General features: G+C 39.8%; 1 protein-coding gene across 1 annotated transcript in view; it reads left to right on the forward strand.

Moving 5' to 3' along the window:
* LOC139394411 (insulin-like growth factor 1 receptor) overlaps positions 1–22,918 on the forward strand; it is a 113,464-nt gene that overhangs the window by 50,750 nt on the left and 39,796 nt on the right. The window contains exons 8-12 of the mRNA XM_071142468.1: positions 10,392–10,518; positions 14,978–15,213; positions 16,273–16,440; positions 16,956–17,163; positions 22,278–22,567. Coding sequence (XP_070998569.1) covers positions 10,392–10,518; positions 14,978–15,213; positions 16,273–16,440; positions 16,956–17,163; positions 22,278–22,567 — 1,029 coding nt within the window. The remainder of the gene's footprint in view (positions 1–10,391; positions 10,519–14,977; positions 15,214–16,272; positions 16,441–16,955; positions 17,164–22,277; positions 22,568–22,918) is intronic.

The following is a 22,918-nucleotide window of genomic DNA, read 5'->3' on the forward strand; positions in this document are numbered from 1 at the left end:
ATACTGTACAGCTCTATGATATTATACTGTACAGCTCTATGATATTATACTGTACAGCTCTATGATATTATACTGTACGGCTCTATGATATTATACTGTACAGCTCTATGATATTATACTGTACAGCTCTATGATATTATACTGTACTGTACAGCTCTATGATATTATACTGTACTATACAGCTCTATGATATTATACTGTACTATACAGCTCTATGATATTATACTGTACAGCTCTATGATATTATACTGTACAGCTCTATGATATTATACTGTACAGCTCTATGATATTATACTGTACTATACAGCTCTATGATATTATACTGTACTATACAGCTCTATGATATTATACTGTACAGCTCTATGATATTATACTGTACTATACAGCTCTATGATATTATACTGTACTGTACAGCTCTATGATATTATACTGTACAGCTCTATGATATTATACTGTACAGCTCTATGATATTATACTGTACTGTACAGCTCTATGATATTATACTGTACAGCTCTATGATATTATACTGTACTATACAGCTCTATGATATTATACTGTACTGTACAGCTCTATGATATTATACTGTACTATACGGCTCTATGATAATATACTGTACTATACGGCTCTATGATATTATACTGTACTATACGGCTCTATGATATTATACTGTACTATACAGCTCTATGATATTATACTGTACAGCTCTATGATATTATACTGTACAGCTCTATGATATTGTACTATACAGCTCTATGATATTATACTGTACTATACAGCTCTATGATATTATACTTTACAGCTCTATGATATTATACTGTACTGTACAGCTCTATGATATTATACTGTACAGCTCTATGATATTATACTGTACTATACTGCTCTATGATATTATACTGTACAGCTCTATGATATTATACTGTACAGCTCTATGATATTATACTGTACAGCTCTATGATATTATACTGTACAGCTCTATGATATTATACTGTACAGCTCTATGATATTATACTGTACTATACAGCTCTGATATTATACTGTACTATACAGCTCTATGATATTATACTGTACTATACAGCTCTATGATATTATACTTTACAGCTCTATGATATTATACTGTACTGTACAGCTCTATGATATTATACTGTACTATACAGCTCTATGATATTATACTGTACTATACGGCTCTATGATATTATACTGTACTATACAGCTCTATGATATTATACTGTACTGTACAGCTCAATGATATTATACTGTACAGCTCTATGATATTATACTGTACAGCTCTATGATATTGTACTATACAGCTCTATGATATTATACTGTACAGCTCTATGATATTATACTGTACTATACAGCTCTATGATATTATACTGTACTATACAGCTCTATGATATTATACTGTACAGCTCTATGATATTATACTGTACTGTACGGCTCTATGATATTATACTGTACAGCTCTATGATATTATACTGTACTATACAGCTCTATGATATTATACTGTACTGTACGGCTCTATGATATTATACTGTACAGCTCTATGATATTATACTGTACTATACAGCTCTATGATATTATACTGTACTATACAGCTCTATGATATTATACTGTACTATACAGCTCTATGATATTATACTGTACTATACAGCTCTATGATATTGTACTGTACTATACAGCTCTATGATATTATACTGTACTATACAGCTCTATGATATTATACTGTACTATACAGCTCTATGATATTATACTGTACTATACAGCTCTATGATATTATACTGTACAGCTCTATGATATTATACTATACTGTACAGCTCTATGATATTATACTGTACAGCTCTATGATATTATACTGTACAGCTCTATGATATTATACTGTACTATACAGCTCTATGATATTATACTGTACTATACGGCTCTATGATATTATACTGTACTATACAGCTCTATGATATTATACTGTACTATACAGCTCTATGATATTGTACTGTACAGCTCTATGATATTATACTGTACAGCTCTATGATATTATACTGTACAGCTCTATGATATTATACTGTACGGCTCTATGATATTATACTGTACAGCTCTATGATATTATACTGTACAGCTCTATGATATTATACTGTACTGTACAGCTCTATGATATTATACTGTACTATACAGCTCTATGATATTATACTGTACTATACAGCTCTATGATATTATACTGTACAGCTCTATGATATTATACTGTACAGCTCTATGATATTATACTGTACAGCTCTATGATATTATACTGTACTATACAGCTCTATGATATTATACTGTACTATACAGCTCTATGATATTATACTGTACAGCTCTATGATATTATACTGTACTATACAGCTCTATGATATTATACTGTACTGTACAGCTCTATGATATTATACTGTACAGCTCTATGATATTATACTGTACAGCTCTATGATATTATACTGTACTGTACAGCTCTATGATATTATACTGTACAGCTCTATGATATTATACTGTACTATACAGCTCTATGATATTATACTGTACTGTACAGCTCTATGATATTATACTGTACTATACGGCTCTATGATAATATACTGTACTATACGGCTCTATGATATTATACTGTACTATACGGCTCTATGATATTATACTGTACTATACAGCTCTATGATATTATACTGTACAGCTCTATGATATTATACTGTACAGCTCTATGATATTGTACTATACAGCTCTATGATATTATACTGTACTATACAGCTCTATGATATTATACTTTACAGCTCTATGATATTATACTGTACTGTACAGCTCTATGATATTATACTGTACAGCTCTATGATATTATACTGTACTATACTGCTCTATGATATTATACTGTACAGCTCTATGATATTATACTGTACAGCTCTATGATATTATACTGTACTATACTGCTCTATGATATTATACTGTACAGCTCTATGATATTATACTGTACTATACAGCTCTATGATATTATACTGTACTGTACAGCTCTGATATTATACTGTACTATACAGCTCTATGATATTATACTGTACTATACAGCTCTATGATATTATACTTTACAGCTCTATGATATTATACTGTACTGTACAGCTCTATGATATTATACTGTACTATACAGCTCTATGATATTATACTGTACTATACGGCTCTATGATATTATACTGTACTATACAGCTCTATGATATTATACTGTACTGTACAGCTCAATGATATTATACTGTACAGCTCTATGATATTATACTGTACAGCTCTATGATATTGTACTATACAGCTCTATGATATTATACTGTACAGCTCTATGATATTATACTGTACTATACAGCTCTATGATATTATACTGTACTATACAGCTCTATGATATTATACTGTACAGCTCTATGATATTATACTGTACTGTACGGCTCTATGATATTATACTGTACAGCTCTATGATATTATACTGTACTATACAGCTCTATGATATTATACTGTACTGTACGGCTCTATGATATTATACTGTACAGCTCTATGATATTATACTGTACTATACAGCTCTATGATATTATACTGTACTATACAGCTCTATGATATTATACTGTACTATACAGCTCTATGATATTATACTGTACTATACAGCTCTATGATATTGTACTGTACTATACAGCTCTATGATATTATACTGTACTATACAGCTCTATGATATTATACTGTACTATACAGCTCTATGATATTATACTGTACTATACAGCTCTATGATATTATACTGTACAGCTCTATGATATTATACTATACTGTACAGCTCTATGATATTATACTGTACAGCTCTATGATATTATACTGTACAGCTCTATGATATTATACTGTACTATACAGCTCTATGATATTATACTGTACTATACGGCTCTATGATATTATACTGTACTATACAGCTCTATGATATTATACTGTACTATACAGCTCTATGATATTGTACTGTACAGCTCTATGATATTATACTATACTGTACAGCTCTATGATATTATACTGTACTATACAGCTCTATGATATTATACTGTACTATACAGCTCTATGATATTATACTGTATTATACAGCTCTATGATATTATACTGTACAGCTCTATGATATTGTACTATACAGCTCTATGATATTGTACTATACAGCTCTATGATATTGTACTATACAGCTCTATGGTATTATACTGTACTATACAGCTCTATGATATTATACTGTACTATACAGCTCTATGATATTATACTGTACTGTACAGCTCAATGATATTATACTGTACAGCTCTATGATATTATACTGTACAGCTCTATGATATTGTACTATACAGCTCTATGATATTATACTGTACAGCTCTATGATATTATACTGTACTATACAGCTCTATGATATTATACTGTACTATACAGCTCTATGATATTATACTGTACAGCTCTATGATATTATACTGTACTGTACGGCTCTATGATATTATACTGTACAGCTCTATGATATTATACTGTACTATACAGCTCTATGATATTATACTGTACTATACAGCTCTATGATATTATACTGTACTATACGGCTCTATGATATTATACTGTACTATACAGCTCTATGATATTATACTGTACTATACAGCTCTATGATATTATACTGTACTATACAGCTCTATGATATTGTACTGTACTATACAGCTCTATGATATTATACTGTACTATACAGCTCTATGATATTATACTGTACTATACAGCTCTATGATATTATACTGTACAGCTCTATGATATTATACTATACTGTACAGCTCTATGATATTATACTGTACAGCTCTATGATATTATACTGTACAGCTCTATGATATTATACTGTACTATACAGCTCTATGATATTATACTGTACTATACGGCTCTATGATATTATACTGTACTATACAGCTCTATGATATTATACTGTACTATACAGCTCTATGATATTGTACTGTACAGCTCTATGATATTATACTGTACTGTACAGCTCTATGATATTATACTGTACTATACAGCTCTATGATATTATACTGTACTATACAGCTCTATGATATTATACTGTACTATACAGCTCTATGATATTATACTGAACTATACAGCTCTATGATATTATACTGTACTATACAGCTCTATGATATTATACTGTACTATACAGCTCTATGATATTGTACTGTACAGCTCTATGATATTATACTATACTGTACAGCTCTATGATATTATACTGTACTATACGGCTCTATGATATTATACTGTACTATACAGCTCTATGATATTATACTGTACTATACAGCTCTATGATATTGTACTGTACAGCTCTATGATATTATACTATACTGTACAGCTCTATGATATTATACTGTACTATACAGCTCTATGATATTATACTATACTGTACAGCTCTATGATATTATACTGTACTATACAGCTCTATGATATTATACTGTACAGCTCTATGATATTATACTATACTGTACAGCTCTATGATATTATACTGTACTATACAGCTCTATGATATTATACTATACTGTACAGCTCTATGATATTATACTGTACTATACAGCTCTATGATATTATACTGTACAGCTCTATGATATTATACTATACATCTCTATGATATTATACTGTACTATACAGCTCTATGATATTATATTATACTGTACAGCTCTATGATATTATACTGTACTATACAGCTCTATGATATTTTACTTTATATTAATCTATACTGTACTATACAGCTCTATTATACTATACTTTATATTTAACAGCTCTATGATACCATACGTTATATTTAACAGCTCTATACTATACAGCTCTATTGTACTATACTTTATATTTAACAGCTCTATGATACCATACGTTATATTTAACAGCTCTATACTATACAGCTCTATGATACTATACTTTATACTATAATCTACAGCTCTGATACTTTACTTTATACTATAATTTAATATACAGCTCTATGATACTATACTTTATATTAAACAGCTCTATGATACTATACTTTATATAATACTATTCTGCTCTGATATTATACTTTATATTATACTGTAGCATACAGCTCTGATACTTTACTTTATACTATACTAGACTATACAGCTGCAATATATTATACTTGATATTATACTATACAGCTCTATGAAACTTTATATTAAACAGCTCTATGATACAATACTTTATATTATACTATACTAGACTATACAGCTGCAATATATTATACTATACAGCTCTATGAAACTTTATATTAAACGGCTCTATGATACAATACTTTATATTATACTATACTAGACTATACAGCTGCAATATATTATACTATACAGCTCTATGAAACTTTATATTAAACAGCTCTATGATACAATACTTTATATTATACTATACTAGACTATACAGCTGCAATATATTATACTTGATATTATACTATACAGCTCTATGAAACTTTATATTAAACAGCTCTATGATACAATACTTTATATTATACTATACTAGACTATACAGCTGCAATATATTATGCTGTACAGCTCTATGAAACTTTATATTAAACAGCTCTATGATACTTTACTTTATAATATACTATACTATATATCTCTATGATCCTGTACTTTATATTATACTGTACTACACTATACAGCTCTATAATACTATACTTTATATTAAACAGCTCTATGATACAATACTTTATATTATACTATACTAGACTATACACAATATATTATACTATACAGCTCTATGAAACTTTATATTAAACAGCTCTATGATGCAATACTTTATAATATACTATACTAGACTATACACAATATATTATACTGTACAGCTCTATGAAACTTTATATTAAACAGCTCTATGATGCAATACTTTATAATATACTATACTAGACTATACAGCTGCAATATATTATACTATACAGCTCTATGAAACTTTATATTAAACAGCTCTATGATACAATACTTTATATTATACTATACTAGACTATACAGCTGCAATATATTATACTATACAGCTCTATGAAACTTTATATTAAACAGCTCTATGATACAATAATTTATACTATACTAGACTATACAGCTGCAATATATTATACTATACAGCTCTATGAAACTTTATATTAAACAGCTCTATGATACAATACTTTATATTATACTATACTAGACTATACAGCTGCAATATATTAAACTGTACAGCTCTATGAAACTTTATATTAAACAGCTCTATGATGCAATACTTTATATTATACTATACTAGACTATACAGCTGCAATATATTATACTATACAGCTCTATGAAACTTTATATTAAACAGCTCTATGATGCTTTACTTTATAATATACTATACTATACAGCTCTATGATCCTGTACTTTATATTATACTGTACTACACTATACAGCTCTATAATACTATACTTTATATTAAACAGCTCTATGATACAATACTTTATAATATACTATACTAGACTATACAGCTGCAATATATTATACTGTACAGCTCTATGAAACTTTATATTAAACAGCTCTATGAAACTTTATATTAAACAGCTCTATGATACAATACTTTATATTATACTATACTAGACTATACAGCTGCAATATATTATACTGTACAGCTCTATGAAACTTTATATTAAACAGCTCTATGATACAATACTTTATATTATACTATACTAGACTATACAGCTGCAATATATTATACTATACAGCTCTATGAAACTTTATATTAAACAGCTCTATGATACAATACTTTATATTATACTATACTAGACTATACAGCTGCAATATATTATACTGTACAGCTCTATGAAACTTTATATTAAACAGCTCTATGATACAATACTTTATATTATACTATACTAGACTATACAGCTGCAATATATTATACTGTACAGCTCTATGAAACTTTATATTAAACAGCTCTATGATGCTTTACTTTATAATATACTGTACTATACAGCTCTATGATCATGTACTTTATATTATACTGTACTACACTATACAGCTCTATAATACTATACTTTATATTAAACCTTTTTAGTTACTACATGGCAGTACCAGTCAAGTTTGGACACCTACTCATTCAAGTTTTCTTTTTTAGTTTTGCTATTTTCTACATTAGTGAAAACATCCAAACTATGAAATAACACATATGCAATTATGTAGTAACTAAAAAAGTTAAACAAATCAAAATATAGATTTTAGATTTTAGATTCTTCAAAGTAGCCACCCTTTGCCTTGATGACAGCTTAGCACACTCTTGGCATTCTCTCAACCAGCTTCATGAGGAATACTTTTCCAACGGTCTTGAAGGAGTTCCCACATATGCTGAGCACTTGTTGACTTTTTTTCCTTCACTCTGTGGTCCAACTCATCCCAAACCATATCAATTGGGTTGAGGTCAGGTGATTGTGGAGGCCAGGTCATCTGATGCAGCACTCCATCACTCTCCTTGGTCATATAGCCCTTACACAGCCTGGAGGTGTGTTGGGTCATTGTCCTGTTGAAAAACAAATGATAGTCCCACTAAGCGCAAACCAGATGGGATGGCATATCGCTGCAGAATGCTGTGGTAGCCATGCTGGTTTATTCTAACTAAATCAGAGTCACTGGCAAAGCATCCCCACACCATCACACCACCTACTTCATGCTTCACGGTGGGAACCACACATGCAGAGATAATCTGTTCACCTACTCTGCATCGCACAAAGACATGGCGGTTGGAACCAAAAATCTCAAATTTGGACTCATCAGACCAAAGGACAGATTTCCACCGGTCTAATGTCCATTGGTCGTGTTCCTTGGCCCAAACAAGTCTCTTCTTATTGGTGTCCTTTAGTAGTGGTTTCTCTGCAGCAATTCGATCATGAAGTCCTGATTCACACAGTCTCCTCTGAACAGTTGATGTTGAGATGTTTTTGTTACTTGAACTGGGCTGCAATCTGAGGTGCAGTCAACGCTAATGAACTTATCCTCGGCAGCAGAGGTAACGCTGGGTCTTCCTTTCCTGTGGCGGTCCTCATGAGAGACAGTTTCATCATAGCACTTGATGGTTTTTGCGACTGCACTTGAAGAAACTTTCAAAGTTCTTGAAATGTTCCGTTTGACTGTCGTTTCTCTTTGCTTATTTGAGTTGTTATTTTGATAACGTGGACTTGTTCTTTTAGGAAATAGGGATATCTTCTGTATACCACCCCTACCTTGTCACAACACAACTGATTGGCTCAAATGCATTGAGAAGGAAAGAAATTACACAAATTAGCATTTTAACAGGTCACACCTGTTAATTGAAATGCATTCCAAGTGACTACATCGTGAAGCTGGTTGAGAGAATGCCAGAGTGTGCCAAGCTGTCATCAAGGCAAAGGGTGGCTACTTTGAAGAATCTGAAATATATTTTGATCAGTTTAACACTTTTTTGGTTACTACGTGATTCCAGATACATGTCATTTCATAGTTTTGATGTCTTCACTATTATTCTACAATGTAGAAAATAGTCAAAATAAAGAAAAACCCTGGAATGAGTAGGTGTTCTAAACTTTGACTGGTGCTGTATATACTGCATGGTTCAGCCATGTCCATTCATTGAAACAATAGCTGTGTACTGCATGTGGAGTGGCAGGTAGCCTAGTGGTTAGAGCATTGGGCCAGTAACTGAAGGGTTGCTAGATCAAATCCCAAAGCTGACAAGGTAAAAATATGTCGTTCTGCCCCTGAACAAGGCAGGAAGAAAAATAAGAATTTGTTCATAACTGACTTGCCTAGTTAAAAAAAGGTCAAATAAATAAATGTTTCAGCCATGTCCATTCGTTGAAGAAATAGTTGTGTACTGCATGGTTCAGCCCACACCATATTGCCCTCGACAGCAAACTCTGGAAACAAACAAGTTCTACTTTTCCTGCTCTCACCACTTAGACAATGTAATGGGCTGGTTTGATCTCAACACTGAGACAATGTAATGGGCTGGTTTGATCTCAACACTGAGACAATGTAATGGGCTGGTTTGATCTCAACACTGAGACAATGTAATGGGCTGGTTTGATCTCAACACTGAGACAATGTAATGGGCTGGTTTGATCTCAACACTGAGACAATGTAATGGGCTGGTTTGATCTCAACACTGAGACAATGTAATGGGCTGGTTTGATCTCAACACTGAGACAATGTAATGGGCTGGTTTGATCTCAACACCGAGACAATGTAATGGCTGTTTTGATCTCAACACTGAGACAATGTAATGGGCTGGTTTGATGAGATGTTTCTAAGCACCTGTAGGATTAGGGCTGATCGTTGTGATTGGTTGTATTCTCCAGGTGAGCTGACTGGTTGTGATTGGTTGCCAGGTGAACAGGCTGTGTAAATTGTGTGATTGGTTGTGTTCACCAGGTGAGAGTAAGATCTTGCGGTTCAAGTCCAACAGTACGATGTCTAACCGTATCAAAGTGACCTGGCAGCGCTACAGACCCCCGGACTATAGAGACCTCATCTCATTCATACTATACTACAAGGAGGCGTAAGTTACTCTACAGTCAGTCTGTCTGTACCTCTATATCCTAGAACATCCTCTAACCCATCACTCTACTTCCTCTATATCTAACCCTAACCCATCAGTCTGTCTGTACTTCCACTATATCCTCTAACCCATCACTCTACTTCCTCTATATCTAACCCTAACCCATCAGTCTCTCTCTACGCCCTCTATATCCTCTAACCCATCAGTCTCTCTCTACTTCCTCTAACCCATCAGTCTATCTACTTTCTCTATATCCTCTAACCATCAGTCTCTCTACTTCCTCTATATCCTCTAACCCATCAGTCTCTCTACTTCCTCTATATCCTAGAACATTCTCTAACCCATCAGTCTGTCTGTACTTCCTCTATATCCTAGAACATCCTCTAACCCATCACGCTACTTCATCTATATCTAACCCTAACCCATCAGTCTGTCTCTACTTCCTCTATATCCCCTAACCCATCAGTCTCTCTGTACTTCCTCTATATCCTCTAACCCATCAGTCTCTCTACTTCCTCTATATCCTAGAACATCACCTAACCCATCAGTCTGTCTTTACTTCCTCTATATCCTCTAACCATCAGTCTCTCTACTTTCTCTATATAATCCCTAACCCATCAGTCTGTCTCTACTTCCTCTATATCCTCTAACCCATCAGTCTGTCTGTACTTCCTCTATATCCTCTAACCCATCAGTCTCTCTCTACTTCCTCTATATCCTCTAACCCATCAGTCACTCTCTACTTTCTCTATATAATCCCTAATCCATCAGTCTGTCTCTACTTCCTCTATATCCTCTAACCCATCAGCCTGTCTGTACTTCCTCTATATCCTCTAACCCATCAGTCTGTCTGTACTTCCTCTATATCCTCTAACCCATCAGTCTCTCTCTACTTCCTCTATATCCTCTAACCCATCAGTCTCTCTCTACTTCCTCTATATCCTCTAACCCATCAGTCTCTCTCTACTTCCTCTATTTCCTCTAACCCATCAGTCTGTCTGTACTTCCTCTATATCCTCTAACCCATCAGTCTGTCTCTACTTCCTCTATATCCCCTAACCCATCAGTCTGTCTCTAATTCCTCTATATCCTCTAACCATCAGTCTATCTACTTCCTCTATATCCTCTATATCCCCTAACCCATCAGTCTGTCTCTACTTCCTCTATATCCCCTAACCCATCAGTCTGGCTCTACTTCCTCTATATCCTATATATCCCCTAACCCATCAGTCTGGCTCTACTTCCTCTATATCCTCTATATCCCCTAACCCATCAGTCTATCTACTTCCTCTATATCCTCTATATCCCCTAACCCATCAGTCTGTCTCTACTTCCTCTATATCCTCTATATCCCCTAACCCATCAGTCTGCCTCTACTTCCTCTATATCCTCTGACCCATCAGTCTGTCTCTACTTCCTCTATATCCTCTATATCCCCTAACCCATCAGTCTGGCTCTACTTCCTCTATATCCTCTTACCCATCAGTCTGTCTGTACATCCTCTATATCCCCTAACCCATCAGTCTTTCTCTACTTCCTCTATATCCTAGAACATCCTCTAACTCATCAGTCTCTCTCTACTTCCTCTACTTCCTCTATATCCTCTAACCCATCAGTCTCTCTACTTCCTCTATATCCTCTAACCCTAACCCATCAGTCTGGCTCTACTTCCTCTATATCCTCTAACCCATCAGTCTATCTGTACTTCCTCTATATCCTCTAACCCATCAGTCTGCCTCTGCTTCCTCTATATCCTCTAACCCATCAGTCTCTCTACTTCCTCTATATCCTAGAACATCACCTAACCCATCAGTCTGTCTTTACTTCCTCTATATCCTCTAACCATCAGTCTCTCTACTTTCTCTATATAATCCCTAACCCATCAGTCTGTCTCTACTTCCTCTATATCCTCTAACCCATCAGTCTGTCTGTACTTCCTCTATATCCTCTAACCCATCAGTCTCTCTCTACTTCCTCTATATCCTCTAACCCATCAGTCACTCTCTACTTTCTCTATATAATCCCTAATCCATCAGTCTGTCTCTACTTCCTCTATATCCTCTAACCCATCAGCCTGTCTGTACTTCCTCTATATCCTCTAACCCATCAGTCTGTCTGTACTTCCTCTATATCCTCTAACCCATCAGTCTCTCTCTACTTCCTCTATATCCTCTAACCCATCAGTCTCTCTCTACTTCCTCTATATCCTCTAACCCATCAGTCTCTCTCTACTTCCTCTATTTCCTCTAACCCATCAGTCTGTCTGTACTTCCTCTATATCCTCTAACCCATCAGTCTGTCTCTACTTCCTCTATATCCCCTAACCCATCAGTCTGTCTCTAATTCCTCTATATCCTCTAACCATCAGTCTATCTACTTCCTCTATATCCTCTATATCCCCTAACCCATCAGTCTGTCTCTACTTCCTCTATATCCCCTAACCCATCAGTCTGGCTCTACTTCCTCTATATCCTATATATCCCCTAACCCATCAGTCTGGCTCTACTTCCTCTATATCCTCTATATCCCCTAACCCATCAGTCTATCTACTTCCTCTATATCCTCTATATCCCCTAACCCATCAGTCTGTCTCTACTTCCTCTATATCCTCTATATCCCCTAACCCATCAGTCTGCCTCTACTTCCTCTATATCCTCTGACCCATCAGTCTGTCTCTACTTCCTCTATATCCTCTATATCCCCTAACCCATCAGTCTGGCTCTACTTCCTCTATATCCTCTTACCCATCAGTCTGTCTGTACATCCTCTATATCCCCTAACCCATCAGTCTTTCTCTACTTCCTCTATATCCTAGAACATCCTCTAACTCATCAGTCTCTCTCTACTTCCTCTACTTCCTCTATATCCTCTAACCCATCAGTCTCTCTACTTCCTCTATATCCTCTAACCCTAACTCATCAGTCTGGCTCTACTTCCTCTATATCCTCTAACCCATCAGTCTGCCTCTACTTCCTCTATATCCTCTAACCCATCAGTCTGCCTCTGCTTCCTCTATATCCTCTAACCCATCAGTCTGCCTCTGCTTCCTCTATATCCTCTAACCCATCAGTCTATCTGTACTTCCTCTATATCCTCTAACCCATCAGTCTGCCTCTGCTTCCTCTATATCCTCTAACCCATCAGTCTGCCTCTGCTTCCTCTATATCCTCTAACCCATCAGTCTGCCTCTACTTCCTCTATATCCTCTAACCCATCAGTCTGCCTCTACTTCCTCTATATCCTCTAACCCATCAGTCTGCCTCTACTTCCTCTACTTCCTCTATATCCTCTAACCCATCAGTCTCTCTACTTCCTCTACTTCCTCTATATCCTCTAACCCATCAGTCTCTCTCTACTTCCTCTACTTCCTCTCTATCCTCTAACCCATCAGTCTCTCTACTTCCTCTATATCCTCTAACCCTAACCCATCAGTCTGCCTCTACTTCCTCTATATCCTCTATATCCCCTAACCCATCAGTCTATCTACTTCCTCTATATCCTCTATATCCCCTAACCCATCAGTCTGTCTCTACTTCCTCTATATCCTCTATATCCCCTAACCCATCAGTCTGCCTCTACTTCCTCTATATCCTCTGACCCATCAGTCTGTCTCTACTTCCTCTATATCCTCTATATCCCCTAACCCATCAGTCTGGCTCTACTTCCTCTATATCCTCTTACCCATCAGTCTGTCTGTACATCCTCTATATCCCCTAACCCATCAGTCTTTCTCTACTTCCTCTATATCCTAGAACATCCTCTAACTCATCAGTCTCTCTCTACTTCCTCTACTTCCTCTATATCCTCTAACCCATCAGTCTCTCTACTTCCTCTATATCCTCTAACCCTAACTCATCAGTCTGGCTCTACTTCCTCTATATCCTCTAACCCATCAGTCTGCCTCTACTTCCTCTATATCCTCTAACCCATCAGTCTGCCTCTGCTTCCTCTATATCCTCTAACCCATCAGTCTGCCTCTGCTTCCTCTATATCCTCTAACCCATCAGTCTATCTGTACTTCCTCTATATCCTCTAACCCATCAGTCTGCCTCTGCTTCCTCTATATCCTCTAACCCATCAGTCTGCCTCTGCTTCCTCTATATCCTCTAACCCATCAGTCTGCCTCTACTTCCTCTATATCCTCTAACCCATCAGTCTGCCTCTACTTCCTCTATATCCTCTAACCCATCAGTCTGCCTCTACTTCCTCTACTTCCTCTATATCCTCTAACCCATCAGTCTCTCTACTTCCTCTACTTCCTCTATATCCTCTAACCCATCAGTCTCTCTCTACTTCCTCTACTTCCTCTCTATCCTCTAACCCATCAGTCTCTCTACTTCCTCTATATCCTCTAACCCTAACCCATCAGTCTGCCTCTACTTCCTCTATATCCTCTAACCCATCAGTCTGCCTCTACTTCCTCTATATCCTCTAACCCATGCGTCTCCCTCTCCTCCAGTGCGTACCAGAACATCACAGAGTTTGACGGCCAGGACGGTTGTGGCTCCAACAGTTGGAACATGGTGGATGTGGACCTTCCCCAGGAGAAGAATTCTGACCCGGGGGTTCTACTGTCGCCTCTCAAGCCCTGGACCCAGTATGCCATCTACGTCAAGGCCATCACTCTGGTGGCAGAGGATAGACACATCCTGGGAGCCAAGAGTGAAGTAGTCTACATCAGAACCAGCCCCTCAGGTAAAGGACAGGGGTGGAGGGGTTAGGGTGGAGGGGTTAGACATCCTGGGAGCCAAGAGTGAAGTAGTCTACATCAGAACCAGCCCCTCAGGTAAAGGACAGGGGTGTGGGGTGTAGGGGTTAGGGGGGAGGGGTTAGACATCCTGGGAGCCAAGAGTGAAGTAGTCTACATCAGAACCAGCCTCTCAGGTAAAGGACAGGGGTGGAGGGGTTAGGGTGGAGGGTTTAGGGGTTAGGGTGGAGGGGTTAGACATCCTGGGAGCCAAGAGTGAAGTAGTCTACATCAGAACCAGCCCCTCAGGTAAAGGACAGGGGTGTAGGAGTTAGGGTGGAGGGTGTAGTGGTTAGGGTGGAGGGGTTAGGGTGTAGGGGTTAGGGTGTAGGGGTTAGGGTGTAGGGGTTAGGGTGGAGGGGTTAGGGTGTAGGGGTTAGGGTGTAGGGGTTAGGGTGTAGTGGTTAGGGTGTAGTGGTTAGGGTGGAGGGGTTAGGGTGGAGGGGTTAGGGTGGAGGGGTTAGGGTGGAGGGTGTAGGGGTTAGGGTGTAGGGTTTATTGATTAAGAACAGACCTGATGTATAATATGGGGGGTTGGGTAGCAGAGCTCTAGGAAGTACTGTCACAAGGCCCAGTTACCATCTTTAAATCTTTCTGTTTCCTGTAGAGCCGTCCATGCCCCTGGATGTGAGAACTGTTATAATCTGTTTCCTGTAGAGCCTTCCATGTCCCTGGATGTGAGAACTGTTATAATCTGTTTCCTGTAGAACCGTCCATGCCCCTGGATGTGAGAACTGTTATAATCTGTTTCCTGTAGAGCCGTCCATGCCCCTGGATGTGAGAACTGTTATAATCTGTTTCCTGTAGAGCCGTCCATGCCCCTGGATGTGAGAACTGTTATAATCTGTTTCCTGTAGAGCCGTCCATGCCCCTGGATGTGAGAACTGTTATAATCTGTTTCCTGTAGAGCCGTCCATGCCCCTGGATGTGAGAACTGTTATAATCTGTTTCCTGTAGAGCCGTCCATGCCCCTGGATGTGAGAACTGTTATAATCTGTTTCCTGTAGAGCCGTCCATGCCCCTGGATGTGAGAACATACTCTAACTCCTCTACCAACCTGGTGGTCCGCTGGTCTCCCCCTGCCTCCCCCAACGGGAACCACACCTATTACCTGGTCCGCTGGCAGCAACAGGCTGAAGACAGAGAGCTATACCAACACAACTACTGCTCTAAAGGTCAGTACCCTGACCCCTCCACCCTGACCCCTCCACCCTGACCCCTCCACCCTGACCCCTCCACCCTGACTCATACACCCTGACTCATACACCCTGACCCCTACACCCTGACCCCTACACCCTGACCCCTCCACCCTGACCCCTCCAACCTGACCTCTCCAACCTGACCCCTACACCCTGACCCCTCCACCCTGACCCCTCCACCCTGACCCCTCCACCCTAACCCCTACACCCTGACCCCTACACCCTGACCCCTACACCCTGACCCCTCCACCCTGACCCCTCCACCCTAACCCCTCCACCCTAACCCCTCCACCCTGACCCCTCCACCCTGACCCCTCCACCCTGACCCCTCCACCCTAACCCCTCCACCCTAACCCCTCCACCCTAACCCCTCCACCCTGACCCCTCCACCCTAACCCCTCCACCCTGACCCCTCCACCCTGACCCATACACCATAACCCCTCCACCCTAACCCCTCCACCCTAACCCCTCCTCTCTCTTTCTCTCCTCAGAACTGAAGATCCCGGTCCGTATAGCTGCTACCGGGTTGACTGACATGGAGGAGGACCTGAAACCTACTAAACCAGACGTTGGTGGGGGTGACAAGGGGCCATGCTGTCCCTGTCCTAAATCTGTAGGAGACCTGGAGGCAGAGGCAGCTGACGCTTCATACAGAAAAGTCTTTGAGAACTTTTTACACAACTCTATCTTTACCCCCAGGTAAGCAGATCACAGGCCGTAACACACACACACACCTGGGGAGAACGTCTTACACAACTCTATCTTTACCCCCAGGTAAGCAGATCACAGGCCGTAACACACACACACACCTGGGGAGAACGTCTTACACAACTCTATCTTTACCCCCAGGTAAGCAGATCACAGGCCGTAACACACACACACACCTGGGGAGAACGTCTTACACAACTCTATCTTTACCCCCAGGTAAGCAGATCACAGGCCGTAACACACACACACACCTGGGGAGAACGTCTTACACAACTCTATCTTTACCCCCAGGTAAGCAGATCACAGGCCGTAACACACACACACACCTGGGGAGAACGTCTTACACAACTCTATCTTTACCCCCAGGTAAGCAGATCACAGGCCGTAACACACACACACACCTGGGGAGAACGTCTTACACAACTCTATCTTTACCCCCAGGTAAGCAGATCACAGGCCGTAACACACACACACACCTGGGGAGAACGTCTTACACAACTCTATCTTTACCCCCAGGTAAGCAGATCACAGGCCGTAACACACACACACACCTGGGGAGAACGTCTTACACAACTCTATCTTTACCCCCAGGTAAGCAGATCACAGGCCGTAACACACACACACACCTGGGGAGAACGTCTTACACAACTCTATCTTTACCCCCGGGTAAGCAGATCACAGGCCGTAACACACACACACACCTGGGGAGAACGTCTTACACAACTCTATCTTTACCCCCAGGTAAGCAGATCACAGGCCGTAACACACACACACACACCTGGGGAGAACGTCTTACACAACTCTATCTTTACCCCCAGGTAAGCAGATCACAGGCCGTAACACACACACACACCTGGGGAGAACGTCTTACACAACTCTATCTTTACCCCCAGGTAAGCTGATCACAGGCCGTAACACCTGGGTAGGATCCAGTAGGACACAACCTAAATCTTCTGAAATGGAAAACAAATATGAGCAGTCTTGTTGAACAAATGGCCATTTATACCGAACAAAAATATAAACGCGACATATAAAGTGTTGGTCCCATGTTTCGTGAGCTGAAATAAAAGATACCAGAAATGTTCCATACTCACAAAAAGATTATTCCTCTCAAATTCTGTGCACAAATATGTTTAAATCCCTGTTAGTGAGCATTTCTCCTTTGCCAAGATAATCCATCTACCTGACAGGTGTGGTATATCAAGAAGCTGATTAAATATCATGATCATTACGCAGTACGGTTGACTGGCGTGAACCCGGTTACTGAGATTTAACGGGATTATTTTTCCTTGCATAAATAACTCAGAAACCGGTTAATTATAAATCTGGTTTCTCTACAGACTCTGATGATGAATCAATGCTCAGGGTGGGGGACGGACAGCCCGTCTCAGGGTGGGGGACGGACGGCCCGTCTCAGGGTGGGGGACGGACGGCCCGTCTCAGGGTGGGGGACGGACGGCCCGTCTCAGGGTGGGGGACTGCATGCCTAATTTACCGTCTGGTTAGTCTAATTTACCATCTGGTTAGTCTAATTTACCATCTGGTTAGTCTAATATACCATCTGGTTAGTCTAATATACCATCTGGTTAGTCTAATATACCAACCATCTGGTTAGTCTAATTTACCATCTGGTTAGTCTAATATACCAACCATCTGGTTAGTCTAATATACCAACCATCTGGTTAGTCTAATTTACCATCTGGTTAGTCTAATATACCATCTGGTTAGTCTAATATACCATCTGGTTAGTCTAATATACCATCTGGTTAGTCTAATATACCATCTGGTTAGTCTAATATACCAACCATCTGGTTAGTCTAATATACCAACCATCTGGTTAGTCTAATATACCATCTGGTTAGTCTAATATACCATCTGGTTAGTCTAATATACCATCTGGTTAGTCTAATATACCATCTGGTTAGTCTAATATACCATCTGGTTAGTCTAATATACCATCTGGTTAGTCTAATATACCATCTGGTTAGTCTAATATACCATCTGGTTAGTCTAATATACCAACCATCTGGTTAGTCTAATTTACCATCTGGTTAGTCTAATTTACCATCTGGTTAGTCTAATTTACCATCTGGTTAGTCTAATATACCATCTGGTTAGTCTAATATACCATCTGGTTAGTCTAATATACCATCTGGTTAGTCTAATATACCAACCATCTGGTTAGTCTAATTTACCATCTGGTTAGTCTAATTTACCATCTGGTTAGTCTAATTTACCATCTGGTTAGTCTAATATACCATCTGGTTAGTCTAATATACCATCTGGTTAGTCTAATATACCAACCATCTGGTTAGTCTAATTTACCATCTGGTTAGTCTAATATACCATCTGGTTAGTCTAATTTACCATCTGGTTAGTCTAATATACCATCTGGTTAGTCTAATATACCAACCATCTGGTTAGTCTAATATACCATCTGGTTAGTCTAATATACCATCTGGTTAGTCTAATATACCAACCATCTGGTTAGTCTAATATACCATCTGGTTAGTCTAATATACCAACCATCTGGTTAGTCTAATATACCATCTGGTTAGTCTAATATACCAACCATCTGGTTAGTCTAATATACCATCTGGTTAGTCTAATATACCATCTGGTTAGTCTAATATACCATCTGGTTAGTCTAATATACCATCTGGTTAGTCTAATATACCAACCATCTGGTTAGTCTAATATACCATCTGGTTAGTCTAATATACCATCTGGTTAGTCTAATATACCGTCTGGTTAGTCTAATATACCATCTGGTGAGTCTAATATACCATCTGGTTAGTCTAATATACAATCTGGTGAGTCTAATATACCATCTGGTTAGTCTAATATACCATCTGGTTAGTCTAATATACCATCTGGTTAGTCTAATATACCATCTGGTTAGTCTAATATACCATCTGGTTAGTCTAATATACCATCTGGTTAGTCTAATATACCATATGGTTAGTCTAATATACCAACCATCTGGTTAGTCTAATATACCAACCATCTGGTTAGTCTAATATACCAACCATCTGGTTAGTCTAATATACCATCTGGTTAGTCTAATGTACCATCTGGTTAGTCTAATATACCATCTGTTTAGTCTAATATACTATCTGGTTAGTCTAATATACCATCTGGTTAGTCTAATTTACCATCTGGTTAGTCTAATATACCATCTGGTTAGTCTAATATACCATCTCCATCTGGTTAGTCTAATATACCATCTGGTTAGTCTAATTTACCATCTGGTTAGTCTAATATACCATCTGGTTAGTCTAATATACCATCTGGTTAGTCTAATATACCATCTGGTGAGTCTAATATACCCATCTCCATCTGGTTAGTCTAATATACCCATCTCCATCTGGTTAGTCTAATATTCCCATCTCCATCTGGTGAAGTTAGTTTGTTCATGGTCTGACTCTCATAGAAATACTGTCCAGGAGATCCGGCCTGTGTGTCTGTCTGTCTGTTCCCCAGCCAGAGTTCTGTCAGGCTGCTCAGAGGATAGGCTTGTCTGTGTCTGTCTGTCTGTTCCCCAGCCAGAGTTCTGTCAGGCTTGCTCAGAGGATAGGTTTGTCTGTGTCTGTCTGTTCCCCAGCCAGAGTTCTGTCAGGCTGCTCAGAGGATAGGGTGTCTGTCTGTCTGTTCCCCAGCCAGAGTTCTGTCAGGCTGCTCAGAGGATAGGTTTGTCTGTGTCCGTCTCTGTTCCCCAGCCAGAGTTCTGTCAGGCTGCTCAGAGGATAGGTTGTCTGTCTGTCTGTTCCCCAGCCAGAGTTCTGTCAGGCTGCTCAGAGGATAGGTTTGTCTGTGTCTGTCTGTCTGTTCCCCAGCCAGAGTTCTGTCAGGCTGCTCAGAGGATAGGTTTGTCTGTGTCAGTCTGTTCCCCAGCCAGAGTTCTGTCAGGCTGCTCAGAGGATAGGTTTGTCTGTGTCCGTCTCTGTTCCCCAGCCAGAGTTCTGTCAGGCTGCTCAGAGGATAGGTTTGTCTGTGTCCGTCTCTGTTCCCCAGCCAGAGTTCTGTCAGGCTGCTCAGAGGATAGGTTTGTCTGTGTCCGTCTCTGTTCCCCAGCCAGAGTTCTGTCAGGCTGCTCAGAGGATAGATTTGTCTGTGTCTGTCTGTCTGTTCCCCAGCCAGAGTTCTGTCAGGCTGCTCAGAGGATAGGTTTGTCTGTGTTTGTCTGTTCCCCAGCCAGAGTTCTGTCAGGCTGCTCAGAGGATAGGTTTGTCTGTGTCTGTCTGTCTGTTCCCCAGCCAGAGTTCTGTCAGGCTGCTCAGAGGATAGGTTTGTCTGTGTCAGTCTGTTCCCCAGCCAGAGTTCTGTCAGGCTGCTCAGAGGATAGGTGTGTCTGTGTCAGTCTGTTCCCCAGCCAGTCAAACAGCCCTGGTCAGCTCTACTGGAACATGTCTATAGGGAAGCACCCTAGTGAGAGAAACGTCAGGATTTACAGAGAGAGCAATGGAAAAAAAGGGAGGGGAGGAAGAGAACCACGGCAGCTCCCCGCCAGACACCCTGGATCTGATGTCGTCTGACTGGATCTGGTGTCGTCTGACTGGATCTGGTGTCGGTCGTCTGATTGGATCTGGTGTCGGTCGTCTGACTGGATCTGGTGTCGGTCGTCTGACTGGATCTGGTGTCGGTCGTCTGACTGGATCTAGTGTCGGTCGTCTGACTGGATCTGGTGTCGGTCGTCTGACTGGATCTGGTGTCGGTCGTCTGACTGGATCTGGTGTCGGTCGTCTGACTGGATCTGGTGTCGGTCGTCTGACTGGATCTGGTGTCGGTCGTCTGACTGGATCTGGTGTCGGTCGTCTGACTGGATCTGGTGTCGTCTGACTGGAAATGTAGAGGAGTCCATCTGGAATAGTCATGGAACACATGAACAGAGGAGATCCCCTGAAGCAACAGGACCGACTGGATCAGTGTAATAGAGGGAGGGAGATTCTAACTGAACAATCCTCTCTACTGCTGAAAATCCAAGCCGTGTTTGCCATTGAAAGGATTCCACCACACAGGTTATTTGTTGACTAGTGTATTGTTAGTGTTTGGACGACTGTGATTGTCACTCCCACATCCCTCTGCTCTCTCTCCCTCTCCTCCAGACCTCCAGACCGGCGCCGTCGGGATCTATTTGGCGTGGCTAACCGTACCATCCACCGTGGTGTGACCACCTACCCTAACGCCACGTCACCTGACCTTTGGGCCAACGCTACAGAGGCGGAGTTAGCGGACAGGGAGTATGACTTCGTAGAGTGGGCAGTCAGCGAGCGGGAGCTGCAGATATCCGGTCTGCAGCCGTTCACGGTTTACCGGATCGACATCCACGCCTGTAACCAACAGGTGAAACGCTGCAGCGCGGCAGAGTTCGTCTTCTCCAGGACCAAACCTGCAGGTTCGTACTGCTCCCTTGTCTCTCTTTCATTATACAGTAGAGCGTTGGTTGAAACTAAACATTCCTATAGTACCAGTTAAGTTACTCACCACTGCAGAGTTCGTCTTCTCCAGGACCAAACCTGCAGGTTCGTACTGCTCCCTCGTCTCTCTTTCATTATACAGTAGAGCGTTGGTTGAAACTAAACATTCCCATAGTACCAGTTAAGTTACTCACCACTGCAGAGTTCGTCTTCTCCAGGACCAAACCTGCAGGTTCGTACTGCTCCCTCGTCTCTCTTTCATTATACAGTAGAGCGTTGGTTGAAACTAAACATTCCCATAGTACGAGTTAAGTTACTCACCACTGCAG

Source organism: Oncorhynchus clarkii, unplaced genomic scaffold (genome assembly GCF_045791955.1).
Source record: "Oncorhynchus clarkii lewisi isolate Uvic-CL-2024 unplaced genomic scaffold, UVic_Ocla_1.0 unplaced_contig_2048_pilon_pilon, whole genome shotgun sequence".
Classification (NCBI taxonomy): Eukaryota; Metazoa; Chordata; class Actinopteri; order Salmoniformes; family Salmonidae; genus Oncorhynchus; species Oncorhynchus clarkii.